Raw genomic sequence first — 21,026 nt, 5'->3', positions numbered from 1 at the left:
CTTTTCCTCAAGTATATAAGTAAATGGAGGACTTCTACTTTTACTTGAATAATATTTACTCTAGGAAATCTCTACTTTTACTCAAGTACAGGATTTGTGTACTTTGCCCAACTCTAAGCAATTCAAAATAATCAAGCACTGCAGCTTTAAGCAACGACGGGTTCTTTTAATCCTTTTGAGTTGTATTGTGTTGTAATACTAAAGAATTCAACAACCTGTGATCCTGAGGTATTAAAGCATAAGATGTTAAGTAATCTTTGGATATTTGTTCACGCGTCACCCCCTAACAAATAGAGTCCTCGGTTTGATCCAATTAAGTCAAACACATCCGAGATAATTACAGAACGGGTTTCGCAAACCCAAACCATTTTAACCCTGGGGGCCATAAAGACCATGCAGCACTCTCTTATTAATTGATCTATACGCACTGACCTGCTCCACAAACAAAAGCCCTTTCTTACATCCAGATCTGGAACATTGCATGTTTCCATGGTTACTAATGCACAGGCTTGAATAATATAATTTTTTTTTTAAATCCCAGAGGGGCCCCTCGGATACCGGTCCAGTCAGGTAATAGATATTAGCCGATTATATCAGCTCGGAGACATGACGGAAGCCTACTATTTCCACGGAAGCATATTAAAATGGAAATCCGCACAAAGGGCGTCCTTATCGCAGCCATGATTAGCAGCCCTTCCACTTAATTAGCCTTTGATGTAAGAGCACCATGAAGAGTCACCTTTAATTTCACACCAAATTATATCAGCCTAATAAAACAGGCAACGGTGAATTTAGAGTTTGCGGCGAATGGATTGAACGGCGCTGTATTTTATTTTCATTAACTCGCCCCTCACTTTCTTTTTCTTCAATCCAAAAGCCACCAGCGTTGATATCTTTTCCTGAAAAGCATAAGCCAGGGTCTAGCAGGGGTGTGAAAACACATCCTAATATTCTGCTATATTTAGCAGACAAACTGATGTTTCCAACAGATGTTGAGCCCAGTATTCATGCATGCTCCAGCTAGACGGCCCACGCACCCTAGATTGGCTTAGATACCGTAGGCACTGACGAGCCAAAGGCCAGGATGTTCTCCTTGGTAATGCGAACGCTGTCGTCAGAGGATTACTGGATAGTCAATGACGACAAATGATTGCTTCAATTCTTATCTCCACAATCTGACCTCAAAACGACAGCGGGCCTTGTGCGTCATCTAATGATGCATCTACAACGACGCAGGATTATGAAGAGACATTAGGGAAAGTGATTGAACTAAAAGCTGCATCTGAAGGGCTTAAAGGTTTGTGGGAGAGATTACCGACTCCTGAAATATAACTGTAGAGGCGATGCTCTCTCCCAAAATCCATTATAGTTTCAAAAGTAACAGTTTATTCACGGGTGGATCTTCCTAACAGGCAGATACTAATAGCAATAACATAGCTTTAAAAACATGTTAATTAAGTTTTTTTATTTTTTTTATTTATGGAGATGTTTATAGTATAGATTATTTGGAGTGCTTCTGTGGGAATTCATTTATTCTGTAGAGCGTTTATGAGCTTAGGCACTGATGTTGGCTGGCAATCTCCATTCCAGTTCATCCCGAAGGTGCTCAATGTGGTTGAGGTCGAGGTCAGTGCAGGTCAGTAAAGTTCTTCCACATGGAACTAATCAAAACATGTCTTTATAGTCCTTGCTTTGTGCACTGGGGCGTAGTCATGTTGAAATAGAAAAGGGTCTTCTCGAACTGTTGCCACAAAGTTGGAAGCATTACAAGCATTACAATACAGTAGCATTGTCCAAGATGACTTTGACTATCTTTAAACGACGACTCAAGACTCATCTGTTTCTCCAGTACTTGGACTAACCCTAACCCTAAACCTAACCCTAACCCCCCTCCCGAAAAAAAAAAAAAAAATGGCACTTAGTTATTAACCTAGTTAACCCAGTGTAAGTATGTATCCAATTATGTAAACAATAAAGCACTTTTTGTAAGTCGCTCTGGATAAGAGCGTCTGCCAAATGCCTAAATGTAAATGTAAATGTCTTGGTATTAAGATTGCCCATTACTGGGGTTAAGGGGCCTGATTGAAAGATCTGAATTCAATAATTAACAGGTTTTGGGCAAATACTATAAGTCCATATAGTGTAGATAGATACAGTAGGTAAGTAAGTACTGTACAGTAGGTAGAGGGATGGATGGATGGATGATATTATTGTCATTGCATAATAGAGGTACTCCGGCACAAAATCATCAAAATATATATATATATATATATATATATATATATAATACCTATATTAAATATACCTATACCTTTGTGCAAATATTGTCATTTTGCAACTTAAAAGGCGCAGGATAAATAGGTATATAGACCATAAATGCAGTGTGTATATAATGTATATATTCACTGTATACGCATTCTGCATTATTTTCAGTACAGCCCACGTATATTTATAAGTTCAATAGAGGGATTATACGTTATTATACAGTATGACCTACAGTAGCTAGCTTCATGGTCGTTCCACAACGTTAAACTACGACTATCAAAAGATCAAACCTGCAATGTTTTGTTCTTAAAGGTCCCTTTCTTTTTTCTACAATTTAAACAGTTACTCTCCTCAGCCGATTTTAAAGTCTATGTAAATGAGTCACGGCTGTGAACAGCACAGCTGAGCACCAAGACGTGGCAGGGTTTTTACCTTATGTGAGGTAACAATAGGGGGGAATCGAATTGGCTTTTTGTCCTTTACTGTGGGTTAACTACTGGTTGCCCAATAGTGGTTTTACTCATGACATGACATGACTAGTGTAATAACTAACTGCATATAGCATATATAGCAACATACTGTACTGTATGTGAGGTTAAAATAGATCAAATGCTCTTGCTAAAAATTGCACTCATTTTCATCACTAATGAGAGAAAAAACAAGATATATATACTCTACAATATATGCTGTGTTTACTAGAGACAGAATGTGTGTCAGCGTTCTATCCAAATATGGGTAAATCAACTACTCAACTAAATAAAACTCGTAGCAGCACACCAACTCACCAACTGGTCCAGGAAACACAAGGCGAGACAAATGTCTGGAGCTAAATAAAACAATAAAAAAAGGTTTCCTGATAGAAGGAACAACCATGTGCACTGATAATGCTTCATTGCTTTGCTTCTCTTTCGCTGCTCAACCTTATCACTTCGCTCGTTCCACCTGGTGTATCGCCAACATTAGCTATCCCTCCTGCTGCTGTAAAGCGACAACACTTATAACATAAACATACACTGTTAACACCGTGCATGACGTCCAGTTTTTTAAAAAATCCCACAAAATACAAAAAGTGAGGTTTCCCAGATAATTTATCCTTTATTCATTTCAATATATGGTCATCTTTTGGAATTTCAAGGTCCATTTTTGCATTCTGTTAATCCTAAAAACAGGATTCTGTAATGAATCCACGTCTCTGGCATCGTTTCAGAACATAGGACACTTTAGAATGTTGAGTTTCTCCAAACACACACAAAAACAGACACAAATCTGCCTATTTGCATGTTAACAGTTACCATAAAAAGCAACCCAAATCCCTTATAATCCCCTGGCCTTGTCAGGTTTACGTCCCTGTTTTATTATTCTAGCTGTCTGACAGTCTTACGTCTACAGACTTATTTCCATGTGCTGCCTTTAATCTTTAAGTTCAGCTCAAAAAAAAAAAAAGAAGGCCACTGTTGTATGTATTTCTGAATTGTGAGTAGGTAACGAGGTGCCTCCGCTCGAGGCTGCTCTGGGAGAGCGACAAATGTAGTGCGTCATTGAAACCCTACAGAAAGTGATGCTGACAGGCACTATGCTCCCTCACTGCCTAAGTGCACGCTTTAAATTCTGCACTCACTGCCTGTGCGTTTCACACACAATAACAGATGCAGTCGGCCGCTAAGAGCCGCAATAAAGCCCGGGGCCCCCCGAGCGCACGGCGGTGTGAAACCGAAATCCGACGCCCCTGTTTGCTGTTTGGTGGTAAACAGGACGCAGTTTGGATCTCAAGCAAGCCTCCGGTAGAGCAGACATCGCTGAGGCCTGTATGTAAACCTGCATCACCACAGTCACCTACTTCTCCACCCACCGGCAAATATTACAGAGAACTGTAATGACTGAGTTCTCTGGCAGTTTATAAAACACTGGCTGGTTTTTCAGTAGGACTCTCAGTTGAATATATTGTATGTACAGAATCCCAGCAAAAGTCAGGCAGGCTAAAATAATCAGACTGCCAGTTTGACAATGAAATTACTGGTTTGAGTGGAGAAAAGCCTGAGAGAAGAAACAATCCATGTTGTTGTTGGTCTTTTGGCTGCTCCTGTCAAGGGGTCACCACAGCGGATTTGAATTGGCACCTGCCATTTTATCCAGGCTTGGGACCAGCACTGGATCCAGTGGCTGGGGTTTGGCTATTGGGTAGGAATCAAACCCAGGCCTTTCACATGGCAGCCGAGAAACCTACCACTGACCCCTCTATGTCCCATCTTTTGTTGCTTTTCTACACTCGTGCTAATTTCCATTTTGGTGCAGATACATAAATCAAAGAGCCATAACATTACAAATACGGTATTAACATTAAAACCACATGGATTTTGGGTTCCTCTTGTTCCATCTGGGTGGTTCTGGCCCCAAACTGGGTATCTCGGCAGGAACCCTGGGTTGTGCTGTGGTGTTTCGTACCAGGACTTTGGGAGCAGATCCTTAGGGTGCTGTGGATTGCGGGGTGGGTCCTTCATGGACTAAACTTGTTTGACCAGCTTATCCCATGCATTCTTGATTGGACTAGAGTTTGCCTTGGGCTCTTTGCCTGCTTGGCCCTGTGAGCGGCGGACTGTGGTTGGTGTTCTGGTGCCTTTTTTCCGTGGCCATTAGTTTTTCTGTAGAATCGCACTGGATCTTCTAGCCTCTGGTCCTCGTGGCCATGGGTGAGCCTTGGGTGCTCATGATCCTGGCACCAGTTTACAGGGGTTTTGTTGGTCAATCAATATTCTGTACCCATCAGTAATCATATGGCTGATCAGTGAGTATACAGTATATCTATTTTATCCTATCATTCTAAAAAAAATAGTGCTGCAGTTGTTGTTTTTTTTGTTGGTGTGTTCTTGGATTGGACATTTTAGTTTTTGATTTATTATACAAATAATATTTGTGCTCTGCCAAAAAATATGTAAATTGCAACAGTGATTTTCAGTAGAAGCATAGTTTATAAACTATATCGCGGATACTGGCCAAGAGCTTCAGTTAAAGGGTACCTATTATACCAAATTCACTTTTTAGTCATTTTATAATCATATTCAGATGTATCTCCAGTGTGAATGTCCTAATAGAAAGTTAGATTTTCCCCCTATAGTGTAAAATACGGGACCTTTAATTTGTACATCTGGTATCAGAATGGGGAAAAAATCTCATCTCAGTGTCTTTGACCATGGTATGTGTGTTGGTGGTTTAAAAAATTCAGAACCTGCTGATCTGGTTGTGAAAAAAGGGAGGGGGGGGAGGGGGAAGCACCTAGAAGAATTCAAGCGAGCGGTGGATATGCAGGTAGAAATGTCTTGTTGATGAGAGAGGAGAATGGCCAAAGTGGTTCGAGCTGACAGGAAGTCTACAGTACATCGACTGTACAGTATATCGACTCGCATTTTCACTCTTCACAACTGTGGTGAGCAGAAAATCACGTCAGAATGAACAAGAGCTAAAAGCTTGAAGCAGATGGGCTACGACAGCAGAAGGCCACACCAAGTTCACTCCCGTCAGCCAAGAACTGGAATCTGAAGATACAGTAGGCACGAGCTGACAGAAACTAAGCTACTGTAAGACTTGAAGTTTCTCAGAAGTCGTGTAAGTAAGTGAAACACTGAAACTGCTGATTCTGAGGGACATAAAACCACAGAGCAGCACCTGTAAAAGATAGAATTACCCTACCCCGCCAAGTAAAACTAATCTTATCCCAGTAGGCCTTTTCTTTTTGCAGAATGTCCTGACTGGTGATCACGAGCCATAATCCTTTGTAGCTGTGAGAAAGATCAAAATGTGGTAGGGTGATCTCTGACCCAGTTAAACTGCAGACTAAGCCAACTTTTCTCCTTTTTTTTTAACCACCCACCCATCTTCCAGTCTCTACTGTTATTAAAGGTTGCATTCACTGTCACTGTTCAACTCCAAAAGACTCCCAGTAGAGCAGTAAAGGAGATGAATATAGGAGAGGAGGATGATGCCTGTCTAACCCGGAATGACGGATGAGGTAACAACCTCAAGCAGAGGTCACAGTGGACTATATATATATATATATATATATATATATATATATATATATATTTATTTATTTATTTATATGTATATACTGGCGCAGTTCCTTAACGTTTTTCTTTCATCTCATACTCACTTTATGGCACCCAAGTGGCATGGTGCTCTTCTGACATTATGTCTGATTCGTAAAGTGGATAAAGTTTTAATTGGATGTAATAAAAAATGTTTTGAATAAGTAAAAAGTAACTAAAGCATTAGAAATTGGTAATAAATTCCATATTTCTAATACGGATTTATTGAACCAAATTGTACATGTCCTTTATGACATACAGTAGGAAGATGAAGATAAAGCAGATCTTTAAATTTCAACATAGGCACCGGTGGCGTCCACTAGTTTCCTCAAACGGCTGGGGAAGGAATGCACAGCCTTCCGAAGGAAGTCGTTTGGGAAATTTGACGAGAACCTCCTGAATCCGTGCCTCCAAGTCCTGCAGTGTGCGAGGCTTTATCCTGTAAACCTCCTCCTTTGTGTAGCCCCACAGGAAAAAAAAAATACATAGAGGGAGATCTGGACTTCATGGAGGCCATTCATGATGTCCGCGTCATTCCAGTCTAATCAACAGGGGTGGTGCACCTTGGGGTGATACTACAAGTTCTACAGTCATAAAGTATTACCCAGAAAATTTGCACCCACCATGTATATCCGTTTTAAATAATAAACCAAAGCAACATTTGTAAAATGGTTAAGCCAAGAAAAGGACAATCATGCATTGTTTCTGCTGTTACAGTTATTCCAGTAGTTTTTACGCTTAACGTCTGCTATACAGTATGTCCTTGTGTCTCAAAGTATGCATCAGCAAAACATTCTATATAAGTCTGCAATACTTCTTGCTTTATTGAGGAAAAAAAATGCAAAAACGGACTTCTCATTTTGCCATAAAACTATTAACACGTACTACGTGCTTAACATTCTTGTTTTGATGTTGCCCTTTTAATCAAAGCTTTACTGCCACATAAAAGCGTGAAATAAAACGGACAGCAGACCTAACATGTAACGTCATACAGTAGCACTTTTTACAACCAAAAGCAAACATCGACTAAATGATTCCACGTTTCCAACATACATAAATGAATACTTAAAACTTAACGAATGCTTATTCACTTCCTTCCTCACTGCTGAATTCAAATCAGGGCTAAAGGTCACAGCAGATGATTTTATTGGCGTGACTCGTGCTGTCTAATTGAGTCTCTGGGGCGATAATGAAAAAAGGAAGACTGGAGAATCCTGAGAGCGCGGATACGCCAAAAGGGCAACAGTGATGAGATAGACACTGCAGAAAATGACAGAATGAGGGAGATGATTTAGTTTCATTCGCTCACTTGTCCCTCACTTGTTCACTCACTCGCCCTTTCTTCAATTCTCTCACTTCCTTAAAAGCTCTCTCATTGTCTAGTTCACTACTTTAGTATCTAATTCGCTCCCTTGTTATCTCACTCACTCCCTTAGCAATTTACCTTATTATCTCACTCTATTATCTCATTCACTCAATCATCTCGCTTGTTCCATCATTTTCTCGCTGCGCTGCCTCACTATGTTTTTCATTATTTTTATACACTCACTCTCTAATTATTAATTAACTCACTAATTTCCTCATTTTCTGACTAATGCAACATTATCCCAGTCACTTTCACTATCATCAGCCACTTACTTACCCAGTCCTTCACTCTTTTATTATCTTACTCACCCTATTATTTATCACCTCATTAAATCACTACCTGATTATCTTGTTCAATCTCATCTTTTCGCTCACTGCTTCATTATTTACTCATTCCTTCATTAGCTCACTCACATCCTCGTTATCTGGCTTGGTATCTCATTATCTCACCCACCCACTTATTTCCTCAATAATTTATTTACTACTTCATTATCTCACCCATTTCCTCATTACTGTGTTCATTATCTCATTATCTTGCTCATAATTAATTTAATGTGCTCACCTCACATTATTTTACTCTCTACTTTATTATCTTGCTCAGTACTTTATCTATCACTGTTGTTGTTCTAGCCACTCGCCACGTCTTTATCTCATTTTTTTTACTCGCTCCTTCATTATCTCATTATTTTACTCACTCCTATTTTCATTATCTCACTCACATCCTCATTATCTATCTCACTATCTCACCCACCCTCTTCTTCCCTTATTAATCCAATAACCTCATTTCGTCATTATCTCACCCTCTACTTTATTATCCTGCTCAATACCTTATCTTACACACTCCCATTGTTCTTTTGACTCCATCAATATCTCACATTATCTCATTTCCTACCTAATCAGCTCACTCGGCCCACTACCTCTCTCCCTTGTTACTGTATCTCCCTCACCCTACTTATCTTGTTTACTCTAACAATTTTTCTCATTCCTTTATTACCTCAGTCCTTTATTATCTCACTCCCTTCTTATTATCTTGCTCGTTATCTCAAGCATCCCTTCATTCCCTCATTATTTTTATCTCAAAGAATCTGCCAACCACATTTCTTCATTATCTCACTCTATAGTATCCTATATAATGTGCCTCATTACCTTATTGTACCTACTCATTCACTCTCCCATCCACTAATTCCCCTTATGCTTATGATGGCTACATCGCTCATCTCCATCTTTATCTCACTTACTCCATTTTATCTCACTTGCTCTGACTACTCATTCCCCTATCTCATTATCTTGCATCATCTCTCATTACATTTCTAATTTTTTCATCATCTCATATCCATTCGCACTCATCACTTCATCAACACCACTGACCCCCTACCTTGATCGCTCGTCCATTATCTTACTCATTATCTCGCTCAATACCCCCCCCATCTTCACGCCTTCATTACCTTCATTAATTCATTATCTCAATACATACCACATTCTCTCAATCACTCGTTCATCTGCCCGCCTGCAAATCAACCCTTTACTATCTCACTGACTTCTTAATCTGACTCACCTCTTCATTATCTCATTTACCTTCTCGTGATCTCACTTCCTTTCTCATTATCTCCTTTACTTCCTAATTACTCACTTGCTTCCTGATTATCAAACACTCTCTCCTTCACGAATTCACACCCTCCCTATTATTATCTTGAGATTCACATTATCTCACTTACTCCCTCATTAGCTCACAAACCTTTACTCTTCCTCTCCCTTACTCACACAACTGCTGACTCATTAACTGTCACTTTCTGTGTCCTTTTCCTTTCCTCTCCAATTCCTGTGCTCGCTTCTTCATTAAAACCTAAATATTAACTTCCTCATCGTTTTATTTACTTGATTTTGCTACATTTGCTTTTTCTCCCTCTCTAATAGGATTGGGACATGGCCCAGGCTGTCCCGTATTGTGTTAGGTACGAAATCTAACCGTGGGCCGCATGACGTGTGTATATGTGTGAGCTTGTGTGTATATGAATTCGTGTTGGCTCTAGCACACGTATCCTGCCTCTCCATCACTTTCACATTAATGCCCGAACAGTGTGTGTATGTGTGGACGGCCCTAATATATGTGTTTAAAGCTTCCAAATGGAGATTGTCCATTAGTAGAAAAAAGGCACTGCAGTACCAAAAAAAAAAAAAAAAAAAAAAAGCCAACCCCTTTAAAACTTTGTACTTTGCTTTTGTATTCACAGACATGAAAGCGAACTCTTCAAACCTGCAGGCGTGTGGGAGATGCTTTCAGGTTGGTTGAGAGGTTTTGAAATTTCAATATGGCTCTCAGCCTTGGTGTTTCACACAGCATGGAGCGATATGCACCTCTTAGACACGCTCATTTATTCCCAGTAGCTGGACCGAGCCACAGTAGATGTGCCCGCAGGATGCAGAGCTCCGTAGGTCAGCTTGAGTTTGGACTCAAGTGACGTAACACAAATGTATCCACGGAAACCAAGGAAAAGTTAAAACAGCAACAAAAAAAAAAAGAAAAAAGAACGTCTTTAGTGTTCATTGAAAGGACAACAGTTCTTCATGAACCTAGAACCACTCTCTTTTACGATTTGGGTCCTGGAATACTGCCGTGCCTAATTGAAAACCTCCATAGATGTGATAACTGGTCATTCAGGTCATCAGCTGACTTTATTTTATTTCCACATAAATAAAATGTGAGTCTAGACCTGAGCAACTGAAGCAACCCCAGAATATAACACTGTCTCCAGGGACTTGTACAGTGGATACTATGCATGAAGGGTTCATCGCTTCATGTGCATCCATTCTTACCCTGACAGGCCCATAGCTCTAGTAAACGCACAGTCTGGACTCATTAAACCACTTGACCCTTTTCCAATAAAGTCCAATCTTTTTTTCTCCTTAGCAAACTGAAGCTTTTTCTCTGATTAGTCGCACTAACAAGTGGTTTTCTTAAGGCCACACAGCTGGTTAGTCTCAAACCTGTGAGGTCTCATCACATTGCGTGCATGGAAACACAGCTCTGATTTCTGTTATTTTTTTTATGATGCAACTTCACCAAACGTTCAACCAAAGTGATCTCTGATCACTGAACCCTGTCATTCACTATATTTTTGAACATGTTTGATGGTCCACCACTTTACTTCCTGGTTATAATAATGGCTTTCTTTTCGTTTAACTAAAGAGTGCACTATTTGCACATTGTAGATTATATACAGTACTACTAAAAGTAACTTTTGAAAAGTTGAAGTTCTTATTAAGTTAGTAAAAACCAAAATGCAACTTTTACCACCAGTATACAGTATATTATATTTTCTCTAATGCTTGTGGTTGTGAAATATCTACAATCCAAGCAGTTTCGCTAATTATTCCCAGGCACGACGTGATCGTTACGACTGTAGCCGAGCTAGGATCATTATTTCCATCTTAATCTAACATCATTATCAGAAAGACGATAAGGGGAAACGCGGTGTCAATAAGAGCATCGTGTAATTAACAGATTCTGCAAGTCAGTATCGCATCTGTATCTGTAAGGGCGTGAGTTCAAATCCCTGGCGCGGCTCAGCTCTTAAACTGCTGAGCTCTGCAGGAAAACCTTAGCTTCACCTTTAAGTCTCTTTGAATAAAGCCATCCGAGTGAGAAGAATGCATATAAATGTGAATAAGCAAAAGGGGGTGAAAAAAAAAGATTAAGAACAACTTCTTTTAGAGCTAAAGCACGACAACAGAAAATTACAGTCGATCCGGAATCAGCTATAACCTGTCATTTTTACCTTTACGATTTCCAAGGTGAAAGAAACCTGGCCTGCTGAATAAGCAAGCTGTATCTAATGCAAAAAACCTCGATTATTTACTTATTTATTTATTTGAACACACATTACACTGTGCGAATTACATTAACATATTCTGACTTGTGTTCCGACTTGTATTCGCATCAGTGGTGGAAAGATTTGACTTTCAAATTACACCAGTGGAGAAGCAGACAAATAAAAATGAGTTTTTTTTATTTTTTTATTCTTTTCGAGAAAACAGCACAAGAGATGAAACCAGACAGCTGAAGACAGGTTTTACAGACTGTAAGGATTCGAAGACTTCAGCTATTGCTGACTGTTTACTTAAAGGTGGCAATGATGCTGATTTGGGCTATTAATAATTAATCATTAATAAATTAATTGGAATTAATTTAACCAACTCAAGAATTATCAACTGATAATGTTTGTTTTGCATGCTATTTCTCTGTTGTTATTATTATTTACTATATTTATTACATTACGCACCAAAAGAGGGCGCACTTCCAGTTGAGACAGTATACAAAATCGGAGGTTGTATTTTAAAATGAGGACAAACAGGTGAGCAGCATTTTTAACAACCTTCTTGTTCTTCTTTTTATTCCAACTCTAAATTTTTTTACTTTATTAAATTGTCTCATGTAGCTAATTTTTGGGATTGTGCCACTAAAGCAACTCTAATTTAAACAAGAAAAATCCTAGAAGAGAGACACTAAAAGATTTTATCTGAAGAAGAAAAAAACCCAGCATATTGTACGTCAGTAAATGAGGTGTATTGTTACCTTTTTTTTTTAAAGGAAAGTGTGAGATAATAGTTTAGTGCAAATGCTGATAATATTACCTTATAGTCACGCCCACTTCAATCCTATTGGCTTACAACATCATGGCTTGTACATTTACATATCAAAGTTCATAATGCTAAAAAAAAAAAAAAAAACAGCACGACGGTCAACAACATTTTAACCAATATTTTATCATTTCTATACAAATTAGGTGCATAGAGATTCTGGTCTGAAATTTCTTCCGTTCCCAACATCTAGTTTTTTTTTTGTTTTGTTTTTTAAGACCAGCAGCACAAGAGATGAAACCAGACAGCTGAAGACTTTTTTTTTTTTACTTTTCAGACTGTCAGGAGTGGAACATTTCAGCTGCTGTGGCTTATTCACCTTTAAAGTCCATGTGTGGACACTCTGAGGTGCTTTTCAGCACAACACAGATGTAAAGAGTGCTTATGTCAGCCTATGTCAGCACAGCACTAGCACTCGCTGCATGGTTTTTGTTTGTTTTTTGCGACATTGATTTTTCTTATTTGTGATTCGCCTTTAATTAAAAAAAAGTTATACATTTTGAGAATTTGCCAGAACGTGTAAAACCATCCCATGAAAAATGACCTCTATCTAACAAGTGCTGCTGTTAAGTGTCTTTATGCAATTATGAATCAGTTTGATTCTGATCAAGACTTTTATTCCGTTATTTGTTTAAAACAATACAGACTAAAAATACCTAACCATGGTACAGTACAGTATGGTGTTCATGCTTTCATTACCCAGCCAATGTTCACAAGTCTGGTGGATGCACCACATTATTGGGTTTTTAAATCAATACAGCCATAAGGATTTGTTTTAGAAAAGACTAAACAGAACTATATAGACAGCATACACTGATCAGCCGCTACATTAAAACGCAAGATATTGCGTAGGTTGCCTTTGTGCCAGCGGGGCAACTCTGACCAACTGACTCTGGCACTAGAACGTTAGTGGCGGGTCCTTCAGGTGCCCTGGGTTGCAGGTTGGGGTGCCCATGGATAGGACTAGATTCCTTGGATTCTTGATCTGATTGAGATCTGGGATGGCAGATCAACATTCTTGAACTCTTTGCCTGATAAGGCTCATACGCAACAGGCTGTGATGAACTGGTTGTTCATAGAGGAGCCTTGGGTGCCCATGATCCTGTCACCAATTCACTGTTATATAATTAATATTCAGTGTTATTTAGGTTAAGCGGTTGTGATGTTAATATTACGGCTGATATGGTTAATATTTGACATTTACAATATCTCTGTAGATCAAATATATCAAAAAAACTCTATAAATTTTTTGGACAAAAAATAATTACAATTGAGATTTGTAAGGGGAAAAAAACATTCATAGTGAATAAATCTAACTGTAATCAGTAATGATGATCATTTGTTTGAACTTAATTTGAAATTGAACATATTTAAGTCAGCCTAAGAGAAACGAGCCCCACTAAACAGAGACAGTATCCACTGTACATGTGCATACACACTCACACACACACACACACACACATGCACATGTACATGTACAGTACCAGTCAAAAGTTTGGACACAGGTTTGAATTTATTTTCTACATTCTAGAACAACACTGGAGATTTTATAACTATGAAATAACACACATGTCATTAGGTAACTAAGTAACAACAACAACAACAACAACAACAGTCAGTTGTTATTTTAATAAATGAAGCTCAGCTGTTGAGGAATAGTTCTTGCTAGAACAGTATCATGTCAAGTACGTTTGCAAAACCCATCCAGCACCATGATGAAACTGGCTCTCATGAAGAGCTTTCCTGGAAAGCAAGACCGAAACCTACCTCTGCTGCAGAGGAGACGTTTATTTAGAGTCACCAGCTTCAGAAATCACTAATTAAACAACCAGCACCTCAGATTAGAGCCGCTATGAAGGATTTACAGAGCAGAAGTAGCGGATATCATCTCAATATCAACTGCTCAAAGGAGATTATTGTGTACGTTGGACGCCTTCGGCATTGATTTAAAAAAACCTAGAAAGCAATACAAATCAGAAATGACCATCGGGTTAGAAGGCGTGTCCAAACTTTACACACATACACACACACAGCACCTTCAATTTCTGCACTTTTATTTCCTGTAGGTCCATTGGACTCGAACAGCACATATATTTAATGTGTGCAGGTGAAGCCATTAAAAATGTATTCTTTTACTGTACTGTATATGTTTTTCACAGAAAATGAACAAAGGACAATAAGAACGATTCGGATAAAACAATGTCCCACAGCCCCAAACACCACACTCAGTTTCTTTTAATTTTAAGTAAACATTTCAAGCAGAATGTTCTTGTGAGGTACGGCCGTGACCTTCTGAACAGACCTTCGTAACAGTGCTCTGTCTTTCACTTTCAACAGTGAACACAACCGATTAAAATGAAATACAAGGTTATGGACCGCGATTTTAACATGCTTAGAATGAATGCAGAATTAATAAACAAGAATAAATAAATAAATAAATAAATCTTTTTTCTTTCGGCTGTTCCCTTTCAAGGGGCCCCAACAGCGAATCATCTGCCTCCATCAAATAAATAAACAAATAATAATGTAATATAATGCATCACTAAAAAACTTTAATCAATTTTTCGATCTTTATTTTCGATCTTTTTTTTGTTTTTTCATTTTCAACTGGTAACATATTTGGCTTTTGTGGATTTAGCAGAGATGACCTTGGGATTTATTTATTTCATTTTTTTTATTCTTTAAAAGCTCCAAAGAGCTTTTTTTCTTTAAATACCAGCCTGACAGAATGTAAAATGTATTTTTTTCTGAAATAACCAACCTGATACAATACATTCCGCATTCTACAGAAAGCCCATCGAGCACCTGGAACAGTATTATTATAGGTCGACTTCAATCCTACAATAAGGAAAGGATGAAGTTTTTCTTTTTCTATTCTGTACGTGCTAAACTCCCTGCTCTAGTTACAGCGAGCTGTAATGGACCGCGAGCTTGGCTGAAACAATGATACCCGAGTCAGGCAGCATCTGTGTGGAGCGTGAAAGAGGAGAAAGCGTATCGGGATCTGTTGTGTGACAGCTGCAGGCGTACCTCGGCCTTGATATACAGTACCACATATGTTCTTACGTTCCAATGTTTACCAGCTCGGCTGACGTCCTTTCAAAATGACCCAGCCTACTATCTATTGCTGAATGTGGCAGCGGCAAAAGGTGGAAATAAACCGGCATTCATTTAAACGATTAAGGGATTATTAACCAATATTTGTTTTGCATACTATTTCTCTGTTGTTCACATATCAATTACATTTACACCATAAGAGGGCGCACTTGCAGTTCAGACGGTGTACAAAATCAGACATTTTATTTTTAAAATCAAGACAAAAAGATGAGCACCATTTTAAACAAACTTATTGTTCTCACATATTTTTGGGGGGATTGTGCCGCTAAAGAAATCCTAATTCAAACAAGAAAATCTTATCAAGCAGCCAGAAAACAAATTTTACCTATATATATATCAGGGTTAGCTGAAAAATCTGCATTTAAAAAATGATATCACAGCTAGACTGTAAATGATGACACCGCTACCTTCCCACCCATCACACCAAGAGGACTTTTCTCCATTCCATGAAGAAAACGTTCAGGTGAACGTCCAGTGAGGTGCCTTAAGGGCACAAAATCCTATACAAGAAAAGCCCTAACTTGACCGAATCACCACCAGGGCTGACTTTGGCTTCCAACAGCATTCAAATATTCAAAAACACATATAAATATACACCCACACACACTCATGCAGCTGAATTACATCCAGTCCTCCGTCTAGACACACAGACACAGTGTTCAGAATGGTATATCATGGAGTTTTACTCTCCTTGACAACAAAAGAAACGTTCCCTTTTACTCTCTCACAATCAATCGTTTCATGACAGAAAGGCACCATCACTCATTCCTCACAGTCAGCAAGGCAGAAACGTCTGTGCAGGAGCATGCAGAACTTCAGATCCTTCACACTTCAAACTGCATTCTTTCGTTTTCTCACTTTGTGAAATTAATCACACTGCCAGTGGACTCAATCATCAGTCCGAGATGTGTATGTAGGTTTAAAAAGCAGGCGGATTCTTGTACTAACAGTTTAGGTATATGTATCACAGGTGATCTAACAATTGGTAGTTACATTAACTGTTGGTCGCCAGTACGGGGTAAACGGTCCGCAGTACTGGAACGAGGGAAGAACAGCTGCCTGCCAAAACCTTCATTCAACACCAGTCACATGAGCACTTTCAGCAAGAAAACACATCTAATAACTTTATTTCATCATGACAACAACCCTTTGTCTCCTTAGTCTTTGCTTCTAAGGTGAACTACAAAGCTAACTTGGCCCTCGTGATGTCTATGACTGCATCACAGCTGTGCTGATATCCATCACAACAGCATGCCCTGTGTTGAGTGTGATACCAGATATCATGGGCACTGAGGGGCCAAGGCTGCCCCAGTGGCCTACACAATAGTGTTTATATTGTCAACTATTTTCAATTTTAGTCTTAGTCTCGGTCATGTCCCCCGTTAGTTTTTATCATATTTAGTCAATCTTATCCTATTTTCTTTAGGAACATTAAAGTATTTTGGTCTAGTTTTAGTCAATGCAAGCGTAACATTTTAGCAATAAGTTTATAATCAAGTAACCCTCCAGTTAAAGATGACTGAGCTTGTTATATCCTGTCAAACTACTCCTGATACGCCGTGTGCCGTGACCTGGGAAATAGTCCTGCTCATGCCATAAGGAATGAACACTGTATCGCAGCGGATTGTGACGAAAATTATATGTTATATGTGTTTATTTTTTTAACAAACTTGCATATTGCAACCTTGCATGCTGATTTCATCACTGATTGTTGATATCCGCAACGTCTCGTCATTGTCTCACCAGTCACAAGAAAAAAAGTCGTCAACAATATTGTTTTTGTTATTATTTTCGTTGACGGAATTAACACTACTACACAATATTAAGCATAACGTTTTGCACTGTAATGTTATGGCTGATTGGTGTAGATGTAGAATAGACATTCTTTACATTTCTAATATGAAAATATTGGTACTACCTTTAACAAATACATACATTATCAATACATTTTGTAAACTACCATCTAGCTGTTATCTTGCAGTATCTCGTGATCTTGTGCATCAAAGGTAGATTGTCGGTTTGATTCAATTTGGCTTTTTTGATTCAATTCACTATTCTATTCTATTGGCTATTAAAAGGAGTTCCTGGGAGACCAGTGTTTCAGACTTTAAGCAGGCCATCCGGTTCATGGCTCTGGGATACTGAGAAAACCTTAAGCGCATTAATTTAGCAGAGGATTATATAGAGAAATAAAGTCAGATTTTTTTTCTCCCATAACAGTGTTCTGATATTCTGTAATCAAAATTCCCAGTTTGACCCGAACGTCCTTCATATTACGTATTCTAAAATCGCCTATCTGAATTCACGATCGAAGACTTCTTTAACGATGTGCAAATGTCATTGCTTAGCATTTACATCAGTTCTCACATCTCGTAATGGCCTAAAGTCTCTCTCTCTCTCTCTCTCTCTCTCTCTCTCTCCACTGACTTTGACCATAATGACACGCTTCTAACGAGCAGGCTTAGCTGCCTCTGATCTCTTGGCATCTATGTTTACCCACAGGATTAAATTAGAGAACTCGGTGTCCAATTTCATACCTGGCTTCCTCTAGAGCCCTTCATGATTCTGCCAACTAACACACGCTTTAGCTCCTCTGGCCAGATGTTTTCCTGTACTCGGAGGCCAAAGGGGACATATATAGACATAAGCAGCTAGAGCGCAACCATAAATTCATTTAGTCAGCGGATTCACCGATCCAGAAACTAAATGGGGGAGCCAAAGTATCCCAAGCGAAGCTTTGGCTGGAGATATGGATCGTTTCCTGTGGTTAATTGTGTCGAATGTTGTCTGTTTTTAGTTTAGGTATTCATTTCACTCTTTGGATCACACACGGAAACGTCCCAAATGTGCTTTTCTAGTATGTTTTTTCCCCCTTTCTATTAAGTTCTATTAATAGAAGCCAACCCTCGACCGTGAAGGTCCGAGGCCACAGTGCTACCCACCACACCAACGTGCCACCATTTACATAAACACTAAAAGGACAAGTGAAAAAGGGGGCATCTGAAACAAAAAAATAATATCTGAGGTGTATTTCAGCTGGAGTATTAACAAAGACACTTTAGGGGTATCCTGAGACTTAACATGGGCCCTTTAATACAGAACTTGTTATCATATTGTATAATAATGGTATTATGGCTTATCCGTAATAACCTTGGTAAAACTATGGCATTTTTTTTTTCTTTTCTTTTATTATTTTTTTTACACAATTAATAATCATGGTGATTAGAGATAATTAGTTTTAACTATGGTATCTGCTATATAACAAAAGCTTTATGAGCTCTACATAGTAAACATGACTATAATACATAAATACATTACAATGGACATCCAATGGTTATAAAAAAAATTAAAAACAAACAAAAAAAACAACTTCATTTTTAGTATATTTAAAGAGGCATATCACATGGAATAATACATTTTTGGCGGTTTAACATTGATTTCTGCATGATATTTCAGCTGTGTTGCTTTGACCCAAACCAGGAACGAGGAACCCCTTTTAGTTTGGGTGAAAATGTACAGCGCTTGCTGACCATGCAAAAAAAAAACTAATGCTTTTATTAAAGATAGAAACGTGCAAGATTTTGTGTGCCTACTTAACCCCTTGACTTATTGGTGTTATGTGATTTAAGATGAATCAAATCTCTGGTTTGCCAAGTCTAGTTTCCTTCTTGTTTCCTAGTGATCTCAATTTTCCTGGCGACTGTATGAATATTGCCAACTGCTTCAGTCCTGTTAGCTACAGTTTCCATACCCGCCGCTCAGTGGAGCTTAAGGAAACCCCTGGAATGAATGGAAAAGTCCAGTTTGCTTGACTCACAGACACTATTGCACAATGACCCAGATTGCAGGGCTGACGGCTATCCAAGGTAAGAAGACTGTCGGGTATAACAAAACTTTTTTTTTTTTTTTTCCTGAAAGAGTGACGCAAATTCGTAAATAAGTGCAGTGTCTACCTCTCAGGCTCTCAGTGTGTGACTCACAGGTCTTGTGTGCATGACTCAGGAACAGTGATCTAAGTTATTTTGTGACTGACCTAAATCCTAAATCCACCAAGAGAACTGGTAGAGCCTTTGCAGGAGAATGTAAGCGGATATGAAAAACACAGGATGTCTGGGAAGATGTGACAGGTTGCTTCACATGACTTGGGAGACGCACAAGCCTTTATAGCCTCAGCAGTTGGGAGAGCTGGTTAGTGTTGAAAAAATGCAAATAAATAAAAATAAAAAACATTATGTAGAAAATAAGCATTCTACTCACCGAACATATTGCCGATGTGACCGTTTTTGGTGAGCGGCCGGAGCTCATTCTGCCCCCACGCGAAGTGTCTGTAGTTATCCCAGGCAAATTTCATCATCTACAGGGGAAAAAAAAAAGAAAGCACGCGGTTAAACTCAAAAGCATAGAATCCTCTTACGTTGTTTATTAATATAACAAGTGTAAATGCGATAGCTAGTCAAGAACTCATACAATAGGTTCATACAGGTTACACTGATACAAATTCATGTCAAGCATTTAGAGTTATACAGTCGTTACTGTATAAAGAAAAGCATTTGCATAATAATTGTATACTGGAACAGCAAGCAAAGCAAAAGTTCATTAAATACAACTATAATCACACTACTCATACTATCACTTACTCACCGTCTATAACACTTTCTTTTTCAATTTTTTCGATGTCTGTGATTTACTATCAATTAACAACATTTTTGCTCGAAATTCTATTTTCAAACATCTATGGTTGTGGAATTTAGGATCTTATAGATAATAACTTTCCTTCTTTCCAATCGTAGTTCAAGCCATTTGTTTCTGTAGTTCTTTCCAAGCTTCTAAAAGGGCATCAGAGCAAACGTTTCTGTACGCAGTATCTCATTGGTCAGTGCTCTTTCACACCCACTTCAGTTCAGACAAGGCTGTTAATTAGCCAAATTAGTTCATTTAAGAGATGATAAAACAATAAAGTTTGTCCTCCAGGGTTGACCAGGGTTGAGAACCGCTGATCTAGCATTAATGAAAATGAAAATCCATGAAAATCCTAACATTAACATTTTCCAGCCACCAAAACTGCCCAACAAATACCAGTTTTCACCATCAGATGATCAGATTCTTTATCAAATTCTAATCTTTACCAGAGGAGGTCTCATAATTCTCCAAAACATCAATACTGATTGCTACCAACAATAAACAAAAAACAACATTCTCTATCCACAAATAGCATTCTTCATTAACTCTCTATTAAAAATATGTTTAATTAAAACCAGCATTTTCCATTAACAACTAACATTCTCTAATTAAATACCAGAATTCCACCACACTCTCTATTAAAAACACAACATTCTCTAGTAATTACCATCATTCTTTATTAAGAAAAGAACATTCTTCACTAAAAAAAAAAAAACTAAATAAATTCTCCATTAAAAACATTTCCCCATTAAAACCAGCGTTCCCCATTAAAACCAGCGTTCCCCATTAAAACCAGCATTCCCCATTAAAAACCAACATTCACCTTTAAAAAAAATAAACATTTAGTAGTTATAACCAACATTCCCCATTAAGAAAAGAACA

The 21,026-nt window shown here is 38.4% G+C and overlaps 1 protein-coding gene across 1 annotated transcript in view; it reads right to left on the bottom strand.

The window, feature by feature from the left end:
• The window catches only part of LOC128514052 (mannosyl-oligosaccharide 1,2-alpha-mannosidase IA), a 242,873-nt gene that overhangs the window by 103,039 nt on the left and 118,808 nt on the right, over positions 1-21,026 (bottom strand). Inside the window, exon 2 of the mRNA XM_053487698.1 lies at positions 19,722-19,818. Within this exon, the coding sequence (XP_053343673.1) occupies positions 19,722-19,818 (97 nt within the window). The remainder of the gene's footprint in view (positions 1-19,721; positions 19,819-21,026) is intronic.

This window comes from Clarias gariepinus, chromosome 26, assembly GCF_024256425.1.
Source record: "Clarias gariepinus isolate MV-2021 ecotype Netherlands chromosome 26, CGAR_prim_01v2, whole genome shotgun sequence".
NCBI lineage: Eukaryota > Metazoa > Chordata > Actinopteri > Siluriformes > Clariidae > Clarias > Clarias gariepinus.
The sequence above is the reverse complement of the archived record's forward strand: the minus strand, read 5'-3'. Positions and strand labels throughout refer to the sequence as shown.